At 36.7% G+C, this 14,257-nt stretch overlaps 1 protein-coding gene across 1 annotated transcript in view; it reads right to left on the bottom strand.

Moving 5' to 3' along the window:
* The window catches only part of PTPRN2 (protein tyrosine phosphatase receptor type N2), a 568,252-nt gene that overhangs the window by 470,315 nt on the left and 83,680 nt on the right, over positions 1-14,257 (bottom strand). Inside the window, exon 4 of the mRNA XM_065731219.1 lies at positions 769-882. Coding sequence (XP_065587291.1) covers positions 769-882 — 114 coding nt within the window. The remainder of the gene's footprint in view (positions 1-768; positions 883-14,257) is intronic.

The raw sequence follows: 14,257 nt of genomic DNA, 5'->3' as shown, positions 1-14,257 counted from the left end.
ACATGGAGCATGCTAATACATCATGACTTGTTTGTGAATGAGTTTAGAACTGGACTCTGCTTAGGAACAAACACCCACAGAGATTATGCAAGTGCAAAATTAACCATTCAACAGTGTTTTAGGAATGATTAAGTTCACAAAGATTTCAAGGTCCTGCAGCTATTTCCAACAGAGATATACTACATACATTAACTTTATCTAAGTTTTTACTTGTTGGCTCAAATTATGTCATTCAGAGGTTAGAATATCCTTTTTCAGCTTTAGAAAGAGCAAAGAGATAAACTTCAGAAAGATGAGCATAAATTTAAAGGAACACAGTAGATGCAGTTTATAATGAAATCAGAGAAACTGGACTTAATTTAATCCATTAGAAAGTAAAGAACCCATCCTAGCTATCTAGATTTTGTGTGTTGTCTACACATGTACCCTGAAAAACACTGTGGTGCAGAAACACACATAGCAAATTACTTTTCTTTCTTGATGCTTTATTTATATGACACCAGCATTCATGGATGCCAAGACTTTATTGTATATAGCATCAATCACAGACACTCACTCTATAAAGAGGAAGCACCTCTCCTGAATGGCTTCATGAAGCCCTCTCTGCAGATTCAGTGAGTTAGAAGGCTTTTTACTTTTATCGAGCCTGCAACACTGAGCCTGGAACACATTGTGCTCAACTGCTTCTGAAGATGTCACCACAGAGGAAGCACAGAATAATTATAACCTTCAGTGCAACTAACTCTCAGTATTGGCTTTTTACTATACCTCTGTGTGAGAGCTTCTCCAGGATGATCCTTAGGCGCTGAAGAACAGGAGGTGAAATGTCATATTTGTATATGTCTCTTACTGGCACTTGCTGACATCTCCCAAATATTCCATCTGCAGGAGAAAGACAAAAAAAGGAAAAACATCCATTTCATTTTCTGAAAGTAAGGAATACTTCACGAGATGTGCATTTTCATTGTCTCCTAATTATACACTGAAGGAACCTTTTAAAAGACACTAAAAAGTTATCAAAGGACTACTGAAGTCATGAGGCAGGGTGTTTTCTATCAAAATAAATAAATGGTGAAAAGAATATTATTTGGAGAAAGAGTCTACTGTATAAGTTATGAGTGCAGTTTATTTTATAAAGTTATTTCAGACTTCTGCCTCCCAAATCTTTTGATGTAAAAGTTTTCTACTGCCAATTCAGTGGAAAAAAATAATGTTCAGAGCCTACTATGTTGCAGATGAAAAGCACAGCAACCAAAAGTATAAATATTAATTTGCAGAAACTATGAGGAGTTGCTGAAACATTTTTAATGCAGGAGCAGTGTGTTAGGCATTGGTAAATGAGGACTGAATCCATAATGGCTAGCAAAGGCTCATTTCAAGAAGTACTCTCTAATGAATGCAATAAAAGAAAGCTGCTCACAGAACAATGAGATATTAATGTGCCCTAATTTATTTAGCTCTATTCCATTTGTCTAAAATGACAGACTCTTCTCATCAATGTCTTTTCAAATCACACCTTCTAATTAATTTAGCTTCTTATTAGTCTTTATTTAGAGAATTGTTCATTTTGAGACAAGCTTCCTGTGTATGTGTGGGAGGAACAGGGAGTTCAAACATTCAAATTACCTTTCTCTCTTTCACACAAAAGATTAATTCAGAGTCTAGGTGCTTCACATGCAATCTGACCATCTGCAATCCCAGGCCGCTAAGAAAGTGGGTTCATTTATTGTTCAAAACAGTTCGGTTCCATACAGTGATCCAAAAGAAGCAATTTAAATGCAGCAAGTTTAATTAGCAAAATATTCCGTGGCAGTACTAGTTTTAACACCATAATTACTTTTGCTCTGATATTATATCTACACTCAAAGAGGAGAGCTACATCAGATTAGCAGAAAATAACAGTAAGTATTAATTTGCAAATGTCCATTACTTTCTCTGCTACTTCACAGAGCTAAAAGACTCCAAATGGAAACTACTGGCATGGCACAGATGTTCGCTAAACACAAATAATTATATAAAAGAAAATAAACCAATCTAGGATGCAGAAAAAATAGGCAGTATTAGTCTTCACTGTTAAATACAAATGCTCCCACGAAATTATCCAACTTTTGCTTTTTTTGCCTTTCCAATCCTTCTGCAATTTACAACTGATAAATTAAATTAATCCAAAGTAAAACTGTATTTCTCACTCTTAAGTTTAATCTGGAAAGCACGCCTACAGACCCCATTGTTGTTTTTTTTTTGTTTTGGTTTTTGTTTGTTTGTTTGTTTTTACTACAAGAGGTATAAAGCAGCATAACAGCAAATTAAACTAATCTGGGTGGAAAATTCATCTCTGCATCAAAACCTGTTGCAGTTGGAAATGAGAGAAGTATATAAATATCAGTCCCCTGTAAGTGGGTGGATAATGGAAATAAATAAGGTTCTGACTCAGAAAGGAATAGAGGAACATTTCAGTGTTTAAGAATACTGTTGTTCTAAATGAACCATGATTGGAAATAATCAGCTCTGTTTTGAAACACCATGATCGGCTACTAACAATTAGGACAAAATCTCTGTTTAAATAAACAATTAATATTCTAGGATTTTAAGATCATATACTTTGAGCATAAATATAAAACTTGTTTTGCAGTCCCAAAAGCATTTGTACTTCATAACAAACCAAACGTTTTCATGTAAAGTATTGTTTAGAGATATTTTGATGGATATCAGAAATCATTTGTCCACAAACACTAGAAGAGGCCTAACTTTTTTTTTCCCCTAAAAACAGTTTTCCAAAGCCTTTAGATCACTACCTTTCAATACAACAAAAACTATTTACAATCTAATATTTTCAGTTAGAGTATGATTAATTAGAGTATAATTTTCAATTATAAGAATAACATACTGAAGGAGACAGTGAGATACATAGGTGCTTACCTATTTTGCTACTATTTTTTTACTATTTGAGAAAGAATCCAAACGTAATTTAAGAGCTCCTATTTAAAAGCTTGCATTTCAACAAAAATGTATTACAGAGTTAGTTGCTAAGATTGAAAGACACAAATTTAACCTAATTCAGATACCGCAATAAGATCTAAATACTTGGAGGTAAACCTCTTCTATTAAACATAATGTCATGGATCACTGTACACTGTCTGACTGAAAAAATAAATAATCAGATGATAGAGTAAATAGTGAACAGGTTAAAATACAAGATCTTGAAGGATAATTTTTGAAAGAAGATAGTAAGCAAATGAAAAACTTCCATCTTCATTCTTTATTATTGGCCATTTGAGATTAATTATTAGATATTTGTACTATTTGCTACCTGCTAAGAAAAGAAACACTACACTGCAATCATGACCAACATCAAGGTATTGAATTATGGAAAAGATGACCATAAAAACTATAGTTTGACACAGTTTTTAAAAGTTATTTTGTCAATAGAAAGAAACTCAGACTTACAGAGTGACAACCTTCACCACAGAGGCAAGCCTAGTTCTGGGTAGTTGATTCTTCCTATTAATCTTAAATAAACATACATAATATATATATATTATTCTAACATATAAACATCATCTTTGGCTAGACAAACATATCCCATCCTAAAGCCATACTTCGTGTATGGCTAATCCAAGATTCCAAAAATGTATACAAGCCTTGGCCCAGCTTTACATAGCAGCCTCACATACCAGATACAAAGATGGAGTTCTTGGTGAATTTATTTTTCTGTTGACCAAAGCTATGAGGACTGGTAGAGAAACTGCAGTTTGTCTCCAGGAGGATGAAAACTTGACTGATGGAAATTAAAAGATAGCGTTCTGCAGTAATTAATTATTTAGATGTACATGCAGTGAAATTTTCACAAGGCGCTGACAAGTGACCTTTGCAGAGGGGCCTCCAAGCAGCTGCTTTGAAGCACCCAATTCCACTGCTGCTCAAGCTTCACCCCACCAACCAGGAAGCAATCCAGACAGCAACAGTTTTCACGTTCAGAAACCACTGAATGCTTCAGCTCCCTTATCCCAATTACCTGACAATTGCTGAAAAATTACAAAGTAGACCTTTGTCTAAAAAGTTTTGTCCCATAGTGTAGACACTGTGCTCTGTTCCTGCATTATAATCTGAACAAGAAGGTCCACACATCCAACAGTAGATCACATTGCATCTGCTGACACCTCTGCCTCATTTGTGCTCTTATAGCTATCATCAGAGGACATCCCTCATGTCTCTACACAGCTTTCAGCGAGCTCCACCCCTCAGCAATTAAACCTTCTGTAAGAAAAGGATTCTTTCTTTCTTCTCACTGAACGTGGACATTTCACTCATTTCCCCTAGCTATGGGTTTAAATAGCTGTAAGGTCCAAAGGTAGTCCAGGACTAATGAAAATGCCAATACTTCCAATGAGAATTAATATGTGTTATCTCAAAAGACTAATGATGCTGGACTTCAACGTCAGATATGTTAAATGTTTCAGTAACTATGAAGGAGACTGCTGGAGTTATTTAATTTTGCCTCCCTGCTGTTTCTCTCCAATAAGGTATTTGTTTTGCAAAATCCTTTTCAAAAATCAATCAATCAATCAGTCCTTGAAAAGCTCATTAAACTGCATTACAGAAAGCTTTTTTCAGAACAGCCCACGAATCTACATTCAACATTTATGAGTAAGCTCTTCAGCAAACAACATACTTTTAATTTATTCAGATTTATTTAAAAGGAATCATAGAATCACCAAGAATGGAAAGGAACTCCAAGATCATCTAGCCCAACCATCCATCTACCACCAATATTTCCCCACTAAACCGTGTCCCTTAGTATGATATCTACATGTTTCTCAAACAACTCCAGGGATGGTGACTCCACCAGCTCTCTACACTGCCTGTGCCCGTGCCTGGCCACTCTTTTACAGTACACTTTTCCTAATATTCAACTCGAATCTCTTCTTGTGTAACTTGAGGCTATATTCCCTCTAGTCCTACCACAGAATGAATTTCTCATAATTTATATCTCTACTTTTAAATTCTCTTTACAAGCAATGTAGAGATGACACAGGTGGAGCTTCCACAGTGTCAATTCTCATGCAATGTATTGAAAACATTATTTCAATGCTTCAATCAACAAATGTTTCCAAGTCTCTCTGCAGCAACTCTGCAAAGCTGCAACCTCTGCAAGCAAAGTGAGTTGCACTGCAAACCTGCAGTGCTCCATGGAGTATGCACCATTTCTAGGAGGTAATCTTCCCCTGTTAAACTTTTAAAGCCTTTATACTATTTCATTTTGCTTATCTATGCGCAGCCTCTGTACTTCTTGATTATTTTTGCTTCAGAGCAGTAAGAGTGGCATCTAGTGGACAGTTCTGTGCTCAGGGATAAGACCTGCAGCACTCAACTATTCACCTGGTAAATGTATTGCTTTCAGATGCATTTGACTTCATCCAGAATACACAGCTATGCACTGACAGCCACTCTCAGCCTTTCTTATCTTAATGATTGATGAGCACATGGAAGTTTTTAGGGCAGCTGGTTAAAATTAAAGAATAATGCAAAAATGTATGAATCTGGTTAAAATAGGTGTTACTAGAATTGATGTTAATAAGACAACAAACAAAATGCACACAGATTATTTTTTAAAGTGTACAGGGTTTTTCTGGTAAGGCATTATGTAATAAAAGCATATCCTCAACTGTAAATAAAACAAAGTACATTTTTGTAGATTAATGTTTTAGATTTAATAGAGATAGTATATGAAACAAAATAAGGAGTATACATATAATAAAATAAGGAGTTCTAAACCCGAGAATGTTTTTTTTCCAGTGCATATTATGACAATAGTCCAGTGAATACATTCCTGCTCAACAACTACATAACTTGAGGCATGAAAGCCAAAGGTAACTTATAAATTCTGCTGGAAGCCAGATCACTTCGCAGTCACATGAAGGGGGTCTAACAAGATTTAATGCCTTTCTTCATCACTTTGGACAGAGACATTTAAGGTTTAAAACGACATGCCCGGTCAGTGTTCAACCAAGAAACCTCAAACCTGAAAACCCAGAATATTTCTGATTATGGAAACAATTGGATGGCATGCTAGTGATTATGAAAGAACTTATATTAAATGATAAAATTTCCTATTAACAGCAGTATTAGCTATAGCTGTTGTGCAAACATTATGATATGGTGGGGATTTGCAATGCTCTGAATACTCCTGGGGCACATCTGAAAGTCAGTAGCTCCTCTGAGGTTTGCCGTCTCCTTTTTTTGATGAGTAATTCTGAGAGTTAGTGCTGGAGGACTATGCTCCTCCTTCATCAGAAAGAGATATAACCTTCAACAGAGGGCAGATATCATTGTCGGAACTCATCTGTGCCAATCTGCTGATTTTGGTGTTGGACTATATGGTTGCAAAATATAACGTACACTTTACCTTGAGAGATTTATTTTTAATGTTACAAAAAATATGGAAATAGTTGAGAAAGTAACTAAAAAAGATCCTACTCTCAACTGAATACAACAAGAGGGAAGGAAGTATCGTTATGAAGCTAGGTACAGTTTCACAAAGCAAGAAGACAGCAGGCTGACCATGAAAAGAAATGCTGCCTACTCCCAGAAAGTCCTAAATTATTCAGCTAAGAGAAGGAAAGGTCCAGATTTCAGTGCCTGCTGTCTGTGATTCAAGGCACAGAAGTGAACCTCCATCTTAATGGGTCCTCCACTGGATTCCCAACCAGAGCAATAATAGCCATTCTTTAGGAGGAAAGGGAAGCAGGGAGTACAAAGAAAAGAAAAAGCAGAGGTGAAAAGAAAGCAAATCTTGAAGTTTTACTGCTAGAGCTAACGTTTCAGTGGAATAAGGCTTGAATTACTTAGCACTTGTTAGAGAACCAAACTCAAATTTTCTTCAGTCTAGGCAGCTGTGGAATAATTCTGTGGGTTTTTCTCTCAACAAGTAGGACAAGAGGGGGTGACAGAGTGTTATCTGTGACACCCTCCTCATCCAGGTGACTGCTGTAGCTTGCAAACCACAGAATTTGTTTGCCTTCACTTTCAATCACAGAGACTAGCCCAGGTTTGTAGCAAGCCTTGAGAAAATACCAAAGAAGCTCCAGTTGTAATGTGTTAAGAGGAACCTATAAGCTAAATTACATTCAGTATTTTGTTATCTTTAGAAAAAAAAAGTTTGCCATCAAAATTTTCTGAACAGTAACAGCACTAAAAAACAAGGAAAGATTCAAGAGATAATTCTTCCTCCAAGAAGAAAGATACTTGAAATTCAAGTATTAGTAGACTTAGAATAAAGCATCTTTAACATATTTAGTCACTGGACTGCAAGATTAACATGGAAGTATCTACTTTACATCTTATTATTATCATTACATCTCATTATTGTTATGCACCTTATTAGAGATATAGCTGAGTCATGGTACCACCCCCCACTTTCCATTGAGGAAAAGCCTATTCAAGCATATAGGCAGAATATTGTGCTAAAGGAAAAGGAAAATGAAAAGAAAAATGAAATGAAAAGAAATAAAACACAGCCATACAAGTCTTATAACACTGACCTATGACTCTGTATGGGAAAAGACTAAAAGTTTGTGCAACCTGGTTGATTAATTATTTATGACATTATTGTTCTGAATCAGAACAAGTTTCAAGCAGGGAGAAAGTATTCTGAAGCTGTTCAACAACCTCCTGGAAGAGCAATGCAGTTCCCTTTACAACTGAGCCAGAGCAACAGGGAACAACGAAACAGGAACAATTTATTTATTTTTTTCCTGAATATGCAATTATGAATAGAGGTTTCTGGAGGGACTAAGAATTTATTTATGGAAGCAATGAGATGCAAATATACTAATGCTTATTTATGCGCACTAATTTTCCAAGTATCACTGAGATGTACTTCAGTCACTTCAAGGATCCCCATTACATTTTTGGTTGGTGCCAAGAACCACTTTGGTGCTGGCAATGTCTTCGCTGTGTGATCAGACTAGAGCTGCTCTTGCATCTGTATTCCCAAGGCAAAAATAACTCTGCAAGGAAATACATCCAGCAAAATGAATTTCTGCATTAATTTTCATTTGGTACTGAAAACAAAGTAACTGTAAGTTTTAACCAGAGCTAAGTGCCAAGAGATGCATTTGAAGAATTAGTTTTATGGTTTTACAGAAGACAGTGTTTTCAGGAAAATAGGATTACTAACCATGCCATTCATATTTGCTGCAGGCAACATCTTCTAGTTAAGGCAAACATGGTTTATCTCTGACCTTTGCCAAACTTGAAGCTTCCTAGATCTTTGCAAAACAATATTTATTGAGACGGCAGAGTACTTTTATAATCTGAGCCACTGTATTTATTCCTAAATGAAATTGACTTCAGACATGCATGAAATTATAGTAATAAAGATCTCCATCTTGTTCCCTAGCTGCAAAGTATTACAGAAATTATAGGAAATTATGTTATGCCAACCAGAACACATCAGTAGAAACTCTAAATGCACACCTTTATGAAGGGTAGGGGAAACCTTTGCAAACTAGGGTACCTGCACAGAGTGCACCTAGTAGAGTGATTAAAACTGGCTGGAGCTGTCTCAGAAATTTCTACACATGCTGTAGTATGAAATATCAGCATGCCCACAGAAGCCCTGACACACTGAGCTGCCTCTGGCAGAGTGCACACAGACACCAGGACAGCCACCAGCCTCACCTCAAACAAGGGACTGCTGTTTCTGCTGACGTGGCTGGACAGAATAAAAAAAAAAATCTGACAGCTTTCAAACAAATTCTGACTTAAAGCAGACAAATATTGTATTAGATAATTAGGATCACTTGGAGGAAGCTGCATCCAGAAGTTATTTCTATCATAACTAGAGGCCTGGGTGCACTTGTCCCCCATCCTGTGACAGAGCCAGAGCATCACACACAGCTTTGCTAATGGCAAGAGGTGATCGAAATGAGACATTACAGTCCTTCCTTGCTTTGCTCAGTCCTCAGCATTCAGTCTGAGACAGTACTGGGACTAAAGCACTAATAAGGTTTGTGGATATATGAACATGACAGCAATAAGTTGGAATAAGGAGGTGATGTCATTCACCATGCACCACTGATGAGGTCAGTACAGGAATACAGTGTTCTGGTGTCCAAGTTTTAAAACAAATGATAATTTTTGGAAAGGACACCGAGGAACAAAAGAGATTATCTACAGGATAGAGAAAGCCCTACGGTGAAAAGCCTTTTCCAGCACAGAAGTCTGCCTTCAGCATAGAGGATGATCTTTTGTCTCTATCAGTAAGCCCACAGATGGATGAGGTGATATGGGAATGGAGATGTGCAATAAGACTGGGAACAGCTGCAGAACTATTTAATTCTCCTCAGCTTTATTATGTTTCAGAACATATTTTAAGAGTTGCAATATCTGAAATTATGGTAAAACTAAATTCAGAAAGCCAGACTTTTTGCTCCTGTAGTGGGTTCCAAGACCCAAATATCTTCCTATTTTATTCCTAGGATACACACAACTCACAGGAAATATCTGACCTTTGAGCATATATATGAATAGGAATGTCCTTTTAAAAATACCGTATACAACTACAAGCCATTATTAAATGGGAGCTTTGGGGTAGAATTTAAGCTGCAATTTAAATTTTAGATTTTCCTGCAATTTGAGTGGCTAAGCACAGAGGTTGTATACACGAATAATCTTGAACAAAGAATTTATGCTACAAAAGGAAGCAGCAGCAGTTACTTAAACTTGCAAAATAATGAACTTAGAAGCACAGATCAGCAAGAAATCCACTGAAACAGGATCTCACTAACAAGTGCCATATTGTATCTAAATTTCTCCTTCATCCCATATCATTTATGATGTAGCTAATTGTTGCTTTGGACAACAGAACTGCACAGAATATAGTAGATCTGCGTGTTGTTTCTTCATACTCCTCGCTTGCATGCTCTTCCAGGCAGAAAATATAAGGTTGGGGTTTTTTTTTCATGTTTACACAGAGCTAACTAAAAGTGCTGCAGTAATAAATGAAGAAAAATGCCTCTGCTGAACTCCAGAAACTAGTAATACACATTTCAATAATATTGTTGTACTTTGGATGCTTTTAGATAGGTAACTGTTCGCCCCTAGTGTCTGCACAAAGGCAGCCTCAGTTTCACCATTTTGCCAGTGCTTTGCCATTCCCCAGGTCTTCCACCAGCTAAGCCATACCTGCTGTTCTGGCCAGCAGGAAGGTTGGCAGGGGTGTCCAGCCAGAGGGTGATGATTTGGGCAACCACTGCACAGACAAATATGTGAACAGAAGTGTGCACTCACTAATGAAAGCCAAGGGACAAAACAGTATTTTAAAAATATAAGAGAAAAGGAGTCTACCAATACCAAAAGTCTAATATAAGAGAAGATAAAGAGTCTACCAGCTTCTACCCCTCATCATATTTTAGCCTTGTTTGTCGAGTCAACAATATGCTTCTCTGAAGAAATGTAATTTGGGTATACCAAAACAAGAAAGATTTCCATTTCATGAATGGATATAAACAGTTTTCAATGTACCCAGACATTTTTATTTAATCTACAATAGCATTTTCTCCCAAAGGCATTAACCAAAATCCTCTAATCCAACTTCTGCATATTCAACAACTGCAGTAATATATTATGGCACATCTAATTTCATTCCTTAATGTCACTGAGAAGTGGAGCCATAGAAAGGCACTTTGCTCCTATTTTCAGTGTTTAAGAATGGACGAGGCAGGAAAAGAGCATCCCATTTCTGTCACATCTGCAACACCATCCTTTCAAATAAAAATGTTCACCCCAAAGTCCAGGAAGGGCAGTCTGGCAAACAATCTGCAAATTTTAATAAATTCCTCATTTTTACAGCAGCACCCCAAGTCTTTTGTGCAAACTTCATCTGCTGCAAAGTTCATATTCCGCCTCAACCACTGACTGCTGTCATATTTGGTGCAACTTGTTATGGGTGGAAAGATAAGCAGCAGGGCAGCAGAAAGAGGAGGTTTATCTCTGGCAGCTAATCTCCTCAATCAACAGCACTCAGCTCTGCTTAACAGCCGTTGCCAAGTAACAGGGAGCAGCTTTTCTTATCGGCTTCATAATGTTTCATTGACTATTCAGACTAGAATAGAAAGCTGTGACACTCAGGGTTATGAGCAGCACAAAATGAAAATGGCATATTATGTGGTATGAAGAAGAGAAATCTTTTAGCCCTCACCTTATCTGGACAGTGACTGTTACTCCAAAAAAAAAAAAAATCATCTATCATTTTCTGCTCTGCTTATTTTAATATCACAAAACAAACAGAAAAAATATAACTACATAAACAAGATTTTCTTTTTAAATGTTGTTGGCAGGTCCTCAGCACTTCACTGACATTTCTGATACCTCTTACACAGAGAGACAAGGGTTGTACGGATCCCTATTACATTACTGAAAAGCAAGTACTCACTGCTTATTCTAAAGCTATTGCAAACAGCTTCACTGTGTTAGGGATGTCTTCTCACAGCAGGTGGAATCTTCCTCAAACAGTGAAGACAATGACCAGAATAAGACAATCTATGCAAAACTGACAACATATCATTTCTTGAACAGTATTACTACTCCTCTTTCCTCTCTTTATCAGATTCTGATTTTCCATTCCAATATTGACATTTTTCAAATAGTGGTACATGAGTAGTAAAACCTCACTGCATCTATAGTGATAATGATCTGTAGTGTTAGCATTTTTAGTATCTACTTACCAAAACTTAAACCAGGGCCCATTTAGAATCATTATGAATTGCAAATGTCATTGTATTTGCATGTTATAATCAACATGTCCAAGATATTAGCAAAACTCACAAAATGTGTTGTAAACAGCAAAGAGAATATACATAGATACATTCAATGTATGAGAAAACTTAATGATATTAGAAATTAAATATGAATATTGGTAAACGAATATATTGTCTGATTTCTATTTTTCAATTCTACAGTCACCATACTCAGAGAACTATGACCTCTCAAAAATTTGTCTCTGGAATGTTAACCCAGAAAACGGGAGTAACATCCTAAAATGAATTTTACATTGATAGAATTACCTGTTTTTCACACAAAGTTACAGTTTGGGTTTCAGGCAAACATTTCTAAGCACAAAAGTTTGAAACCACTTCCAAAGAGCGTCATCTTATCTATTCTCTTTCCCCCAAACTCCAATGCATTCAGCTACCGTGATGCATATGCAATGGAATTCTTCCATGCTTAAAGATAACTACTCACTTAAGCAATCATCTCAAATGCAGCCACAGTGTTCCAAGGTTCTTTTGTGTTCCCAAGATTTTAGGAAACATGAAAAAATTACAAGTACTTGCTTCATATATTTACAGGGCAAGGTTTAGGTAGCACAGGGCTGCAGGGATGGCCACTGTAAGTAGAATCCAGTACTGCCCCATGTCAGATCAGAACCAGCTCCACCTGCTCTTAAATGCTGCTGGGCAGAGCTGAGCCATGACTGACTGGCTCATTGGAGAGCAGACTTAAGAAAGGGACAGTCTACTGCACAGCAACATCTGCAAGAGAGAAGTGAGAAATGAGAGAAAGGCAGCCCTGTAGGCAGGAAGGTCAGTTCAGAAGGAGGGCAGGAGATGCTCCAGGCATGACGCAGAAGCTCCCTACAGCCCAGGAGAGGCCCATGGAGGAGAAGGCTGTCCCCCTGCAGTCCATGGGCACTGCATCGAGCAGATCTCCACATGCAGCCCTTGGAGGAGACAACAGCACAGCAGTGCATGCGTCCTGGAAGAGGCCACAGCCGTGGAGACTTGTTATACTCTCACTAGAAAACCTACAGTTGTATCTAGACAAACTGGCTTTGTTTAGATAACCTACATGCTATTTTGATAACCTAGAGCAACACTATCAGCTTCTCCATTTGTTTATCTCCTTCCATTTTTCACTTGATTACAACTGAGAAATTTTGAATTAGAGAAAATACCTTTTTTCACAACAAATAAATAAAGGCAGTATTTCTTCTCATACTTAATTATTCAGATGTTAGGGAAAAGTGTTCATAAATCTGATTCAGTCCACCAAATCTTGCATATGAAACTGGACAGTTACATTAAGAGTGTAACAGCTACAAGAGTTCTCTAGAACCAACAGTGAAAGAGCAGCACATGCAGAAGGTGGTTCAGCTAACCCAAAAACTTTTAATTGAGCATATATATGTATTGGTATGGACAAAGTCACAAGGCTTTATCCATACCAAGATGAATGGAACAGCCATTATTGAAGAATAAACAAAAATTTGTGAGTACAGCTGATTTTTTCAGTTTTTTTATCACTTTTCAGACAGCTTTGTTTTTTGGGAAACAAACCCTGGGAGAAGGTTTGTATCTATTTCACCCTGAGTACAACAATAGGCTAAAGAGATCGCTCAAATAAGTAAATGTATAAATTTATTATTAATTTGAATCTCCCAGTGCAATCCAAATAAAATAACTAAAACCAGGATGCTCACATCTGGATATCAAGTTTTCAAGTCAAATGTTACAATAAATAATTACCAAGAATTTATTATAATAACTTAAAAATATGGAGAATTAGTTTAAATTCAGTGTGACCAAAAGAAAAAAGAAAAAAAAAAAGCATCAATTTCTGATTACATTCTTATATATGAAGATATATAAATTGTAATAAAAAAACAAAAAACTGGGAACATAAGCAATTTGGGTTCTTAAGACTTCTGGTTTTTGTTCTGAGCCAGGGAGAAAATGTTAAGATCTTAGTCATGGAGAGATGACAAGGTTCATTAAAAGAAAATAACAGCATAGACTGAAAGAGGCAAAATATATTTCATCTTTTCATTTCAGAAACAAATTCTGCCTGATATAAATGAGAGGCCTATTCAGCCATGACCACATATTGCGAAGCAGAAGCACTGCAGGTAATCGTCAAACTAAAGTATTCAGCTTTGCCAATAAGACTGCATCAGCTTTTGGAGCCAACCCCTGTTATGACAGGATATGTTCATCACCTGAAGTCACTTCTTGAAATATTAGTTCAAGAAAACAACTAATTCTTTGGCAATTCATAAAGAGTATCACATCTTAAAAAATCCATTTAAATTTCTGTTTCAATACTGTATTCTTCTTCTTTTACTCCTGTGCCATATCAGTAGTGACATTATTTTTGAACATCCACATCAGGATCCCTAAGGGCCAGATTTTCTAAGCCAAGCACGTACATGTAAGAAGCAAAGGAATAAAAGTATCAGATAAGCACAGGTATGGAG

The sequence above is a fragment of the Cyrtonyx montezumae genome, unplaced genomic scaffold, assembly GCF_038088225.1.
Source record: "Cyrtonyx montezumae isolate F1298 unplaced genomic scaffold, pur_monq_1.0 scaffold_14, whole genome shotgun sequence".
Lineage (NCBI taxonomy): Eukaryota > Metazoa > Chordata > Aves > Galliformes > Odontophoridae > Cyrtonyx > Cyrtonyx montezumae.
The sequence above is the reverse complement of the archived record's forward strand: the minus strand, read 5'-3'. Positions and strand labels throughout refer to the sequence as shown.